We start from the raw sequence: 11,009 nt of genomic DNA on the forward strand, positions 1-11,009 counted from the left end.
AGTTAATATTCCTACATATACACACTACATAGATAAACCAATATATAAAATACATATATGGTGTTCTGCCCGATCCCGTATTGATCGCGTCGCAGACGAACTATTAAGCATTCAAAGCTATGCAACAAAGGCAAAATAAATTATACAAAAAAAAAATTCAACAAAAAAATTATGTTTTTATTTCGTTTCTTATTTTTTAGATGGTTGATTTTGGTTTGGTATTTTATAGCTTGGACGGATTTTGAAACATTGAGTAATATAATTTGATATCGATTCGATTTTCATTTAAATTTGTTTATCGATAAGGAATCTTGTGCGATTGCTGATTAATTCCGATAACGATGGCCCAATAGCTGCGTGCCTCTATGAGATCATCATCGTCATAGCTCCGAAAATTTGTCTGTGGTTGACCTAGCCCAGGGTTAAGCCTCTGGCTTTGTTTTGTTTATACATATTTGGGGGTCAAATTTATTGAAAGCAAAACGATCAACACACTCGAAATTGTTCCGTTGACTGCATTCCGCTGGCTGTACTTTTGTATTTGTATTTTCGCTTTGAATGCCAAATTTTTTGGACCAACGCGACGCTCTCCCCGCTTTTTAGATGGGTCTTCGGCTTTAGCTTTCGGTTTCGTTTTGGGTTTTCAGTTTTTCGGTTTTTTGGTTTTGGCCAATGCCGCATTCGTTCAACGACTCTGGATTTCTGGCCTTGGCTAAAAGATTTGTAGGTTCCAGTCTGATGGATCCATTAAAATAGTCTTCATGTGGGAGTTTTAGTGCATTGCATGATCTTTATGTGATGGAAAATATGCCTAGCTTCCTGTATTCTGAATTACAAACCATAATTTTGAACATTTTAAAAGCATAAATTACATTTTTATTTAACCAAATGCAATGAAATGATATTGGGGGAACAGATTATAGGATACATTATGCGGGCCTTTTATGATTTGCCAACTGAATAATACCTCTTAATCTATGGACCAGTCTCTCTAGCACATACACATACATACATATAAATATATCTATATTAACTTGATTTCCGATCAATGAATTCGTAGTTACAAAGTTGGAAAACACGGCTTTCCTCTTTTGTTCTTGATTTGAATGTTCCAAATGATTTAACTTCATAGAGATTATATATATAAATATATATATATATTTAGTATATACATACATGTAGCGGAGTTAAGGATACATAAGTGCTTTTTAATGGAATATATAGACCGCAAAAGAGAAATAACAACTCACGATGTGAGGACAAGTAACATTGTATTGGATAACAAATGACATATGAACTAAATATACAGAGCCTAGATGTACGTATTTATTATGAGTTGCTTTTAGTGTGATAATTCATTAGCGAAGGTCATAAGTGAACAATTTGCAAATAAATTCTAAGAAAAGCATATGAATTGTATTTCTTGTTTAAGAACTATCTGGGTTGTGCTATTATTTTTATGATGGCAAGTTGTGATGTTGGTGTTGTTGGTGATCTATCCAAATGGAGTTGCGCATTTCGATCTGTGGAGGATAGATAATTTAATAGGCCTCTAGTTTTGATCTATTTTGGACTTACTCAGCACTCAGGCTTATGATCGCCACCTAGGATTCCCATATCCGCCTCGTAGAGAATCCTATTGAACTGAAATTGGACACAACTCCGAATGCGTGGCGAATACTGGGCCAGTTTGCAGGCCACATACTTCATATAGAGGCTCGTATCACATTCTTTACTGTCCTTGATATCCGTAGTATCCGGCTCTTGATTCTCCGGCTTTTTCTCCTTCTCTTCCGGTTTTCCCTCGACGGCCTTACAGCTACTGGATGCTTGTTCGTTCACCAAATCATCGGTTAAATCGCCCATCGGCTCTAAATCCACTTCCTGAATCTCCGCTTCCAACTTTGGTGGCTCGAACTCGGCTCGAAACTCCTCGAATGCCGAGCGATACGGTCTTTTGCGCGAATTTTCCGCAAGGAACTCGCAATCGCTGCTTAAGTCATCCATATCCTCATCGGAAAATGAGCCAAAGCTGTTTTCTGAATAAGTAGACTGGAAAGAAAGAATGAAAAAGTTCTTAAGAGAAAACGTTCAGTTCAAAACAGTATGTATTTTTGGTCTAAGACCATTTTTGGTCAAGTTATAGCAAAAAAAAAAAGGAAAAAATTTATTTTTTTGTAAAAAAGGGAAATCCCGAATTTCGGGGAAAAAAAAGCAAATACTGATTAAAAGTATGGATTGTCATACCTTTCTGAACTCGTTATTAAATTTCCTAACGATTGGCATTTAAACCTTGACATTTTATCTATTTTTCATTTTTCGCAAAAAATCATGGGGTACCCCTTATAAAAAAAAATAAATTGCCGAAAATTTTATTTTTTCAAGATCACCCGGAAAGTGTTATGGATTTATTTATTATTTTGTTATCTGTTCAAAACAGTATGTAATTTTGGCGTACGACCATTTTTGGCCAAGTTACAGCAAGAAAATGAAAAGAAAAAACTGTAATTTTTACCAAAAAACCCATATCCTAATTTTCTACAAAAAAACAACAGTTTCAAAAAGTATCCACAACAAAATCCTAGATCTGCCACTGACACAAACCAATCAGTCCAAAACTCTCTGTTATGAATATAAAACTGGATTTGCCAAGAAACGAAGTTCTCTTTATTTTCTTGTTCAGTTTACTCTCATGCTCTTTACACTGCTTTTCACGCGCATTTATTTGTTGTTGGTATTAGGGTGGACCACAGTACTGTTGGATCTCAAGGTGAAGTAAGATAAAGATAAAAAAGCAAGTAAGTTTTACCAATTAACATAAAAATAATCTGTTGTGAGTATACGCAAAAAAGTGTCAGGAAAATTTACAGGTTTCCTTTTTTTTCCATTGAATAAAATATTAAAAAAAGTTTTTTACATTTCAAAATAATACCATTAAGCTACAAATTATACGGAATGTCATTAAAACGGGTATCATTGATAAGAATTAAAATTGTTTTTATACATTTATGATATTAAGCTGTTATACCAAACAAGGTCCACCCTGGAGTGAGGAAATCTCAGGTAATGTAAGTATTTACCTTCTTTGGCGCTTCGGTCTCATTTTGGTTTTTGTTGGGCGGCATCAAGAAGGCGACATGCGGTGCCCACCACCTTCTGCTTGGACTGCCCCGCCGCAACTGGGATCGCAGGGAGTTCATCTTCCTCTTGACCTCCACCACCTTCATGTCCATGGCAGTGGCCACTTTCATCCAGGAATCGATCCTTTCCTGGCGATGCGAATGCGCCCGATGTTCGGTGTTCCACAACAGCGTCTCGTTTCGATAGGCGCGGATCAACTTGATGGTGCTCTCATCGTCCCAAACCACCGCATCACTCATTTCGCGCTTTAAAAATCAATAACAGTGGTAAAAAAAGACGAGTTAAAAATGATTTGCAGTCCGCTCGAAACTTTTAGATCTACATTCGAATGCAGTTGAAAAACCTTTGAGCTGTGATCTTTTTTTTTACCTCTCTCGCTCAGTTTAAAGTGGTGGTGGTGGTGATATTACCTCTTCTCTCTCTTTTTTCTTTTTCTCTGTTATCCTCTCTTAAATTACAAACGATTTGGCTTGTATTTTATTAAGGAAACGGAAGGGTTGTTTTAAAAATAAATGCGCCATTTGAATTAAAACGTTAAAACATATTTTTTTCAATAATTTCCTTTTTACATTTTATTAAGATCGCGTTGAGGTCTAGTTTACATTTAGTATCCGTATCCCTGGCTGCAAGGAGCTGGGGTGAAAACGCTCGCACAGCTGAATACATAGTTTTTGGGGCACGGTGGCGATGGAACCGAGGCGCCGCCGTAGGACGGAGCAGGAGCAGCAGATCCGTAGGATGGCGCAGATCCGTAGCCAGCTGTCCTTGCCATTCCAACGATTTGATCCATTTGGGTGCGAGCGTATCCCGAAGATTTCGAGGCAGGAGCTGAATAACCAGAAGAAGCAGCAGGAGCCGAATAACCAGAAGAAGCAGCAGAGGCCTTGGGTGCTGAATAGGATGGCGCGGCAGGCGCCGCTGCAGGGGCTGAATAACCGGAGGAGGATGCCTTTGGTGCTGAATATCCAGAGGATGCCGGTGCTGCAGAGCCCGCTGAATACGCCCGCGCTGAATATCCAGATGATGCGGGAGCTGAATACGAGGGAGCGGCAGGTGCTGAATAGGATGGAGCTGAGTATGATTGAGCCTTTGGTGCTGAATAAGATGAAGCAGCAGGGGCGGAGTAAGATGGAGCGACTGGCGCTGAATAAGATGGAGCCTTGGGTGCTGAATAGCTTGGGGCAGAAGGAGCTGAGTATGATGATGAGGGGGCTGAATAAGATGAAGATGCGGGTGCTGAATAGGATGGAGATGCAGGCGCTGAATAAGATGGAGATGCAGGCGCTGAGTAACTGGATGAAGCAGGAGCTGAATAGGAGGGTGCAGCGGGCGCCGAATAAGATGGAGCCTTTGGCGCTGAATAAGAAGGTGCAGCAGCCGCTGAATAACTGGCTGGTGCAGGAGCTGAATAAGATGGTGCAGCTGGTGCGGAATACGATGGAGCGGCAGGAGCTGAATATGATGGAGCCGCAGGTGCGGAGTACGATGGAGCGGCAGGTGCTGAATATGATGGAGCGGCAGGAGCTGAATACGATGGGGCCGCAGGCGCTGAATACGATGGAGCCGCAGGTGCGGAATACGATGGAGCCGCAGGAGCTGAATACGATGGGGCAGCAGGAGCTGAATACGATGGAGCGGCAGGAGCTGAATACGATGGAGCCGCAGGTGCTGAATACGATGGTGCAGCTGGTGCTGAATACGATGGAGCTGCCGGTGCTGAATACGATGGAGCGGCAGGAGCTGAATACGATGGGGCAGCAGGAGCTGAATACGATGGAGCTGCCGGTGCTGAATACGATGGAGAGGCAGGTGCTGAATACGATGGTGCAGCTGGTGCTGAATACGACTGAGCTGGAGCAGCAGGCGCTGAATACGATTGGGCTGGAGCAGCAGGCGCTGAATACGACTGAGCAGGAGCGGCAGGCGCTGAATAGGACGGTGAGTAGACCGGAGCAGCTGGGGCGGAGTATCCTTGGTCCTTCGGCGCTGAATAGCTGGACTGCGAATTGTAAACGACCGGCGCTCCGTAGGCCTGCGAGGGAATTTCCCTGGTGTGTCTCTCCTCGTAGTCAAACTCCGACTGCGGCAGGCCCTCGTCGAACTCCTCGTTCTCGGTGGCCGGAAGCGCAAATGCGGTGGCCAAAAGGCAGCCGATGGCCACCAAGATCAGTTGTCGTCGTCCACACATTGCTAACCAAGTTGTGACTAGAGTTTCGGGAAACGGGGCTACTTTATACGGCTGCGGGAAAAACAGATCAGCGAAATTATCCAATTCACCAAGAATATTGTGCAATTGCAGTTTGGTTTTGGTGGGTTGACTTTTCACTGTTCTGCATTCGGAGCGGTTCCATTTAAATTCGCTGGATTCGATCGTTTTCCCGTCACCTTTACTTTTACCACGAACCGTTGAGTCGGCGTTGTGAGTGAAAAGCTATTGACCCGATTTAAATACCCTTCAAATTTAGAGTTTCTATCTTAATAAAATCATTATTATTAATTTAAATTTTTTATTTATTAATATTATCGGTGATATTTATTACGATTTTTTGTGCAAAATTCATCACTATTTTAATTGAACCCACAAAAGTCAAAAGAAAAAAAGAGTATGCTAAGTAATTAGTTTTATTGTGTGTCAGCACTTTTGCTTAAAAACTCGGTCATCGATGGAATGCTGAGCTGTCAATATGTGGGTTGAAATGCTGATTGAAATAAAAGATATTTAATTGCAAGCTACATGTGTAAAATTTAAGCATTGGAGTTTACTACCTGTTCCGGTTTTCGTTTTTATATATATCATATTTTTATAATAAATTATTGTAAAACAATAAGGTTATTATTATTTCTCGCATTTCTAATATCCTCCTTATTATTATGTAAACTTAAAAGCTCTAAAAGCGCACAATTTCAAATACAAGCAGTGCAGCGCGCCATCGCACTGCTTCGCCAAGTGCCGACTATCGATTGTTCTATCGATAGTGCTATCGCCCGGGAATCAACACGTCAACGCTTTCTTCCTCTTCTTCGCGTGCCGCTGCTCTGCTTCTTCTTCCTCGTCGCGGCGACTCTGTTTTTTATTCCATTCCCCACAAATCCAATCGCTCGCTCGACGTTCCGAATTTGTGAATTAGTGAATTGCTGTGGTGAATAAAAGTCGATTGGATTGGCCAGTGGAAAGTCGCGAAGGACAGCTGGAAGCGACGAACAAAACGGGACACGTAAGTGGAAAGCGGTACTTGGCTGGAAAGATGGCAGGCATAAGGGGCGTAGGGAGGGGCGCGGGGGGCGCAGACAGCTGCTTGCGTTGCAAAAAACGAAGACGAGGGGAAAGGAGGGGAAGGGAAGGGAAAGGAGAGAAGTGAAAGAGAAAGAATTGCGGAAGAAATGTGGAAGTAGAAAAGGTTAATGCTCTTTTCGCCGATTTTCACCTAAAAAGTCTGTGAAAAGTATTACCACCCATCAAATCCAGCCGGTAAACTTTATAATTATATGTATTTCTTACTGCCACATGAGCATTACTTTTGACCGATAATCCAGTTGTATGTTCAGTTCTATTAAGTACGTGTAGAAAGTGGTAAAAATCGAAGTAATATTTGTAATTCCAGTCAAGATATATCCACTTCATAAGTTTCCTTAAGTTTTTACCTTCAATCTACCAACATTTCATGTCATACCTTAGTTCTGGAAAGATTGTTCAAAGAAAATATCTAGAAATATCTACCAGTTTCCATAGAAAATCATCATATTGTATTAAAATAATCCATTTCTATGTTCAGTTTTATAAAGTACGTGTACAAAGTGGTACAAATCTAAGTAATACTTGTAATACATCCAAGTTTAATATAGTTCTACTAAATATGGTAGCCTATGAGCAAAAGATATATTAACTTTATAAGTTTCCTTGAGTTTGTACCTTCAATCTAGAAATATCTACCAGTTTCTATAAAAAATCACCATATTGTATTAAAAAAAATCCACTTCTATGTTCAGTTCTATTAAGTACGTGTAGAAAGTGGTAAAAATCGAAGTAATACTTGTAATTCCAACCAAGTTCTACTAAACCTAGTGTTCTATGAGAAAAAGATATAGCAACTTCAAAAGTTTCCTTAAGTTTGTACCTTTAAACTAGAAATATCTACTAGTTTCTATAGGAAATCAGCATATTATTTTAAAATATATGTAGAAAGTGGTAAAAATCGAAGTAATACTTGTAATACCAGCCTAGATATATCAACTTCATAAGTTTCCTTAAGTTTGTACCTTCAATCTACCATTATTTTTTGTTATACCTTAGTTCTGAAGAGATTAGTCTAGAAATATCTACCAGTTTCTATAGGAAACCACCATATTGTATTAAAATACAATAAATAATACAACAATTCAGTTTTATTATAATTCCAGTCAAGTTCTACTAAATATAGTAGTCTGTGAGCAAAAGATATAATATAGCAACTTTAAAAGTCTTATTAAATTGGCTCCTATAATCTCGAAATATCTGCCAGTTTTCATAGGAAATCAGCATATGCCATATTAAAATATTAATAATATTTACCCCCGATAGACCATGAAACTGGTGCTCTTGCTGAGCGCCCTGCTGGCGGGGATCGCCCTTTCCCGAGGCGCCGCCGTGATGTCCGTGGACCTGGGCAGCGAGTGGATGAAGGTGGGCGTCGTGTCGCCCGGCGTGCCCATGGAGATTGCCCTGAACCGCGAGTCCAAGCGCAAGACGCCCGCCATTCTGGCCTTCCGCGATGGAGTTCGCACGATTGGCGAGGATGCCCAGACGATTGGCATCAAGGATCCCAATTCGGCATATGGCTATCTCTTGGATTTGCTGGGCAAGACCATAGATAATCCTATTGTTGATTTGTATAGGTGAGTTTTGCTAAAGCCACGTCATTGCTTACCGATTAATAACTTAACTTAACAATAGAAAACGCTTTCCCTACTACAACATTGTGGGCGATCCGGAGCGCAATACGGTGATCTTCCGGAAGAGCGACACCGAGGAGTTCTCCGTGGAGGAGCTGGTGGCCCAGATGCTGGTCAAGGCCAAGCAGTTTGCCCAGGAGTCTGTCCAGCAGCCGATCACCGAGTGCGTACTCACGGTGCCGGGTTACTTTGGTCAGGCGGAAAGGGAGGCTCTCCTGGCAGCCGCCCAATTGGCCAATCTCAAGGTGCTCCAACTGATCAACGACTATGCAGCGGTGGCCTTGAACTACGGCGTCTTTCATCGCGGCGAAATCAACGAGACGGCCCAGTACTTCCTCTTCTACGACATGGGCGCCTACAAAACCTCGGCCGCGGTGGTCAGCTATCAGTTGGTGAAGGACAAGCAGACGCGCGAGGTGAATCCAGTGGTCCAGGTGCTCGGCGTGGGCTATGATCGCACGCTGGGAGGTCTGGAGATTCAGTTGCGTCTGCGCGATTACCTGGCCAAGGAGTTTAATGCGCTGAAAAAGACCAAAACCGATGTGACCAAGAATCCCAAGGCTCTGGCTAAGCTTTTCAAGGAGGCGGGACGCCTAAAGAACGTGCTCTCGGCCAACACAGAGTTCTATGCGCAGATTGAGAACCTGCTGGAGGATATTGACTTTAAGTTGACGGTGTCACGCGAGAAACTGGAGCAAATTTGCGAGGATCTGTGGCCCAGGGCCACCAAGCCACTGGAGCAGGCTTTGGCCTCCTCGCATCTCAGTTTAGATGTAATCAACCAGGTGATTCTGTTTGGCGGCGGCACGCGAGTGCCACGCGTTCAGGAGACCATCAAGGCGCTGATCAAGCAGGAGCTGGGCAAGAACCTCAATGCCGATGAGTCGGCAACCATGGGCGCCGTTTACAAGGCAGCCGATCTCTCGGCGGGCTTTAAGGTGAAGAAATTTGTGGTCAAAGATGCCACGCTGTTCCCCCTGCAAGTCTCCTTCGAGCGGGATCCTGGCGATGGAGCCGCCGTGAAGCAGGTAAAGCGTGCTCTGTTCTCCCTGATGAATCCTTATCCCCAGAAGAAGGTCATCACCTTCAACAAGCACTCGGATGACTTTGAGTTCTTCGTTAACTACGCTGATCTAGATCGCTACAGTCAGGAGGAGGTGGCCGCCTTGGGCAGCCTGAATGTGACCCGAGTGCAGCTGAGCAAGGTGAAGGAGCTGCTGGAGAAATCCAAGAAGGAACTGGTGGAGAACAAGGGCATCAAGGCGTACTTCTACCTGGACGATTCGGGCATTTTCCGCTGCACGGGCGTGGAGTATGTGTACGAGAAGCAGAAGGAGGAGGAGGAGTCGTCATCGGATGAGGATAGCACCTTGTCCAAGCTGGGCAGCACCATCAGCAAGCTGTTCACCAAGGAGGGCGAGGAGGAGGGCGAGAAGAAGGAGGACGAGGAGGCGGCGGCCAGTGAGGAGCCGGAGAAACCCAAGGAGGAGGAGCCAAAGCAAGAGGATGCTAGTAAACAGGAGGCGGAGGCCAAGAATGACACCATTAAGCTGGTGACGGTTAAATCCCCAGTGACCTATGAATCCCACACCCAGTTCACTGTTCCCTTGGCCGGCGAAGGCTACAATAACGCAGTGGCCAAGCTGGCGGCGATCAACAAGGCGGAGGAGCAGCGTGTGCGCCTGGAATCCGCCTTTAACTCCCTGGAAGCCCACATCATCGAAGTGCAGCAGAAGCTGGAGGAGGATTCCTATGCCAAATGCGTGACTGCCGAGGAGAAGGAGAAGCTCCTCGCGGAATGTAGCTCTCTGGGCGAGTGGCTCTACGAGGATCTGGAGGATCCCAAGGCGGAGATCTACGAGGAGAAGCTGGCGCAGCTGAAGAAGTTATCCAACGTCTTTTTGGCCCGCCACTGGGAGCACGAGGAGCGACCAGAGGCCATCAAGGCGCTCAAGGGAATGATTGAGGGCGCCGAAAAGTTCCTGCTGACCGGACGCAACCTCACCAAGGACACGAATCCCGAGAAGGATGTCTTCACCCAGGTGGAGATCGATACGCTTGCCAAAATCATCAGCGAGACGAATGCCTGGCTGAAAACGGAGACGGCGGCCCAGAAGAAGCTGGCCAAGAATGCCGAAATCCGGCTGACCGTCAAGGATATCACCGATAAGATGAGCCTGCTGGATCGCGAGGTCAAGTATCTGGTGAACAAGATCAAGATCTGGAAGCCCAAGGTGAAGCCAGTCGCCGCGGAGAAGAAGAAGGAGGAGGAGCCGGTGGCCTCCGGCAGTGGCGATGGCACTAAAGAGGCGACGGAGGAGCAGCAGGATCAGCAGGAGCAGCCGGAAAAGGAGAAGCCTGTGGAGGAAATCACGCCGACGCCCACGGAGGAGGCAGAAGATGCCAAGACACCGCACAGTGAGCTCTAAGGAGCCAGCGATTATGGAGGATTACAAAGAGAAGTGCCTGTTCTAGGGGGTCAAACACGGGGGAACAAGACGGGCGTCTTAATTTCTATGATTTTTTTAGCTAAAGTCGGGGTTAAATTATGCTACTTCTAATCTAAAACAAGAAACAAAAAAAAAAACACAAAATCCACACACAAAATAATGTAAAACCGTTACTAAAATGTATAAACCACTTTCCATTTCCGTACCATTCCGCATGGGAAATACAAGACTTGAAGAAGTACTCACACGGTCCCCTCTATATATCCACTATATATATCTTATCGAACCATTGTAGCGAAAGTAGCCAAACCAATTGGGCGGGGAGCCGAGTTAAGATCGTAATAAATCTGAAATCGCCAAGTTTGTGTTGTATTGAATGTTAATTAAAAAGATTAATTAGAAAGTAGATTTTAGAAACTTTTCAAATCTGCCGCCTAGTCAAGTCACCAACCAAGGTGGGTGTACCAGCTAAGACAGAATGCCAGGTGG

General features: G+C 44.1%; 3 protein-coding genes across 3 annotated transcripts; 1 reads left to right on the forward strand and 2 right to left on the reverse strand.

Annotated features, from left to right (window-relative positions):
* Window positions 1-909: 909 nt before the first annotated feature.
* Window positions 910-3,485, reverse strand: LOC108056472 (uncharacterized). The gene is made up of 3 exons (XM_017140278.3): window positions 3,081-3,485; window positions 1,579-2,052; window positions 910-1,523 (listed from the first exon to the last, which is right to left on the reverse strand). The coding sequence occupies exons 1-2, from the start codon at window positions 3,378-3,380 to the stop codon at window positions 1,579-1,581; spliced, it is 774 nt and encodes a 257-aa protein (XP_016995767.2). The 5' UTR covers window positions 3,381-3,485; the 3' UTR covers window positions 910-1,523.
* A 198-nt stretch (window positions 3,486-3,683) lies between these two features.
* Vml (Vitelline membrane-like) lies at window positions 3,684-5,347 on the reverse strand. The gene has a single exon (XM_044393134.2). The coding sequence runs from the start codon at window positions 5,327-5,329 to the stop codon at window positions 3,746-3,748; it is 1,584 nt and encodes a 527-aa protein (XP_044249069.2). The 5' UTR covers window positions 5,330-5,347; the 3' UTR covers window positions 3,684-3,745.
* An 829-nt stretch (window positions 5,348-6,176) lies between these two features.
* On the forward strand, window positions 6,177-10,876 carry Grp170 (Grp170 co-chaperone). The gene is made up of 3 exons (XM_017140287.3): window positions 6,177-6,356; window positions 7,700-8,013; window positions 8,072-10,876. Exons 2-3 carry the CDS (start codon window positions 7,703-7,705, stop codon window positions 10,497-10,499), a joined length of 2,739 nt encoding a protein of 912 aa, XP_016995776.2. The 5' UTR covers window positions 6,177-6,356; window positions 7,700-7,702; the 3' UTR covers window positions 10,500-10,876.
* The last annotated feature ends 133 nt before the right edge of the window (window positions 10,877-11,009 follow it).

The sequence above is a fragment of the Drosophila takahashii genome, chromosome X (genome assembly GCF_030179915.1).
Source record: "Drosophila takahashii strain IR98-3 E-12201 chromosome X, DtakHiC1v2, whole genome shotgun sequence".
Lineage (NCBI taxonomy): Eukaryota > Metazoa > Arthropoda > Insecta > Diptera > Drosophilidae > Drosophila > Drosophila takahashii.

Excerpts from the sequence above, each read along its gene's own strand:
- LOC108056472 (XM_017140278.3), bottom strand. The coding sequence starts at position 3,380 with ATGAGTGATGCGGTGGTTTGGGACGATGAGAGCACCATCAAGTTGATC. Across the intron at positions 2,053-3,080 it reads AGACCGAAGCGCCAAAGAAG|TCTACTTATTCAGAAAACAG; the intron begins GTAAATACTTAC and ends CTTTCTTTCCAG.
- Vml (XM_044393134.2), bottom strand. The coding sequence starts at position 5,329 with ATGTGTGGACGACGACAACTGATCTTGGTGGCCATCGGCTGCCTTTTG.
- Grp170 (XM_017140287.3), top strand. The coding sequence starts at position 7,703 with ATGAAACTGGTGCTCTTGCTGAGCGCCCTGCTGGCGGGGATCGCCCTT. Across the intron at positions 8,014-8,071 it reads CCTATTGTTGATTTGTATAG|AAAACGCTTTCCCTACTACA; the intron begins GTGAGTTTTGCT and ends ACTTAACAATAG.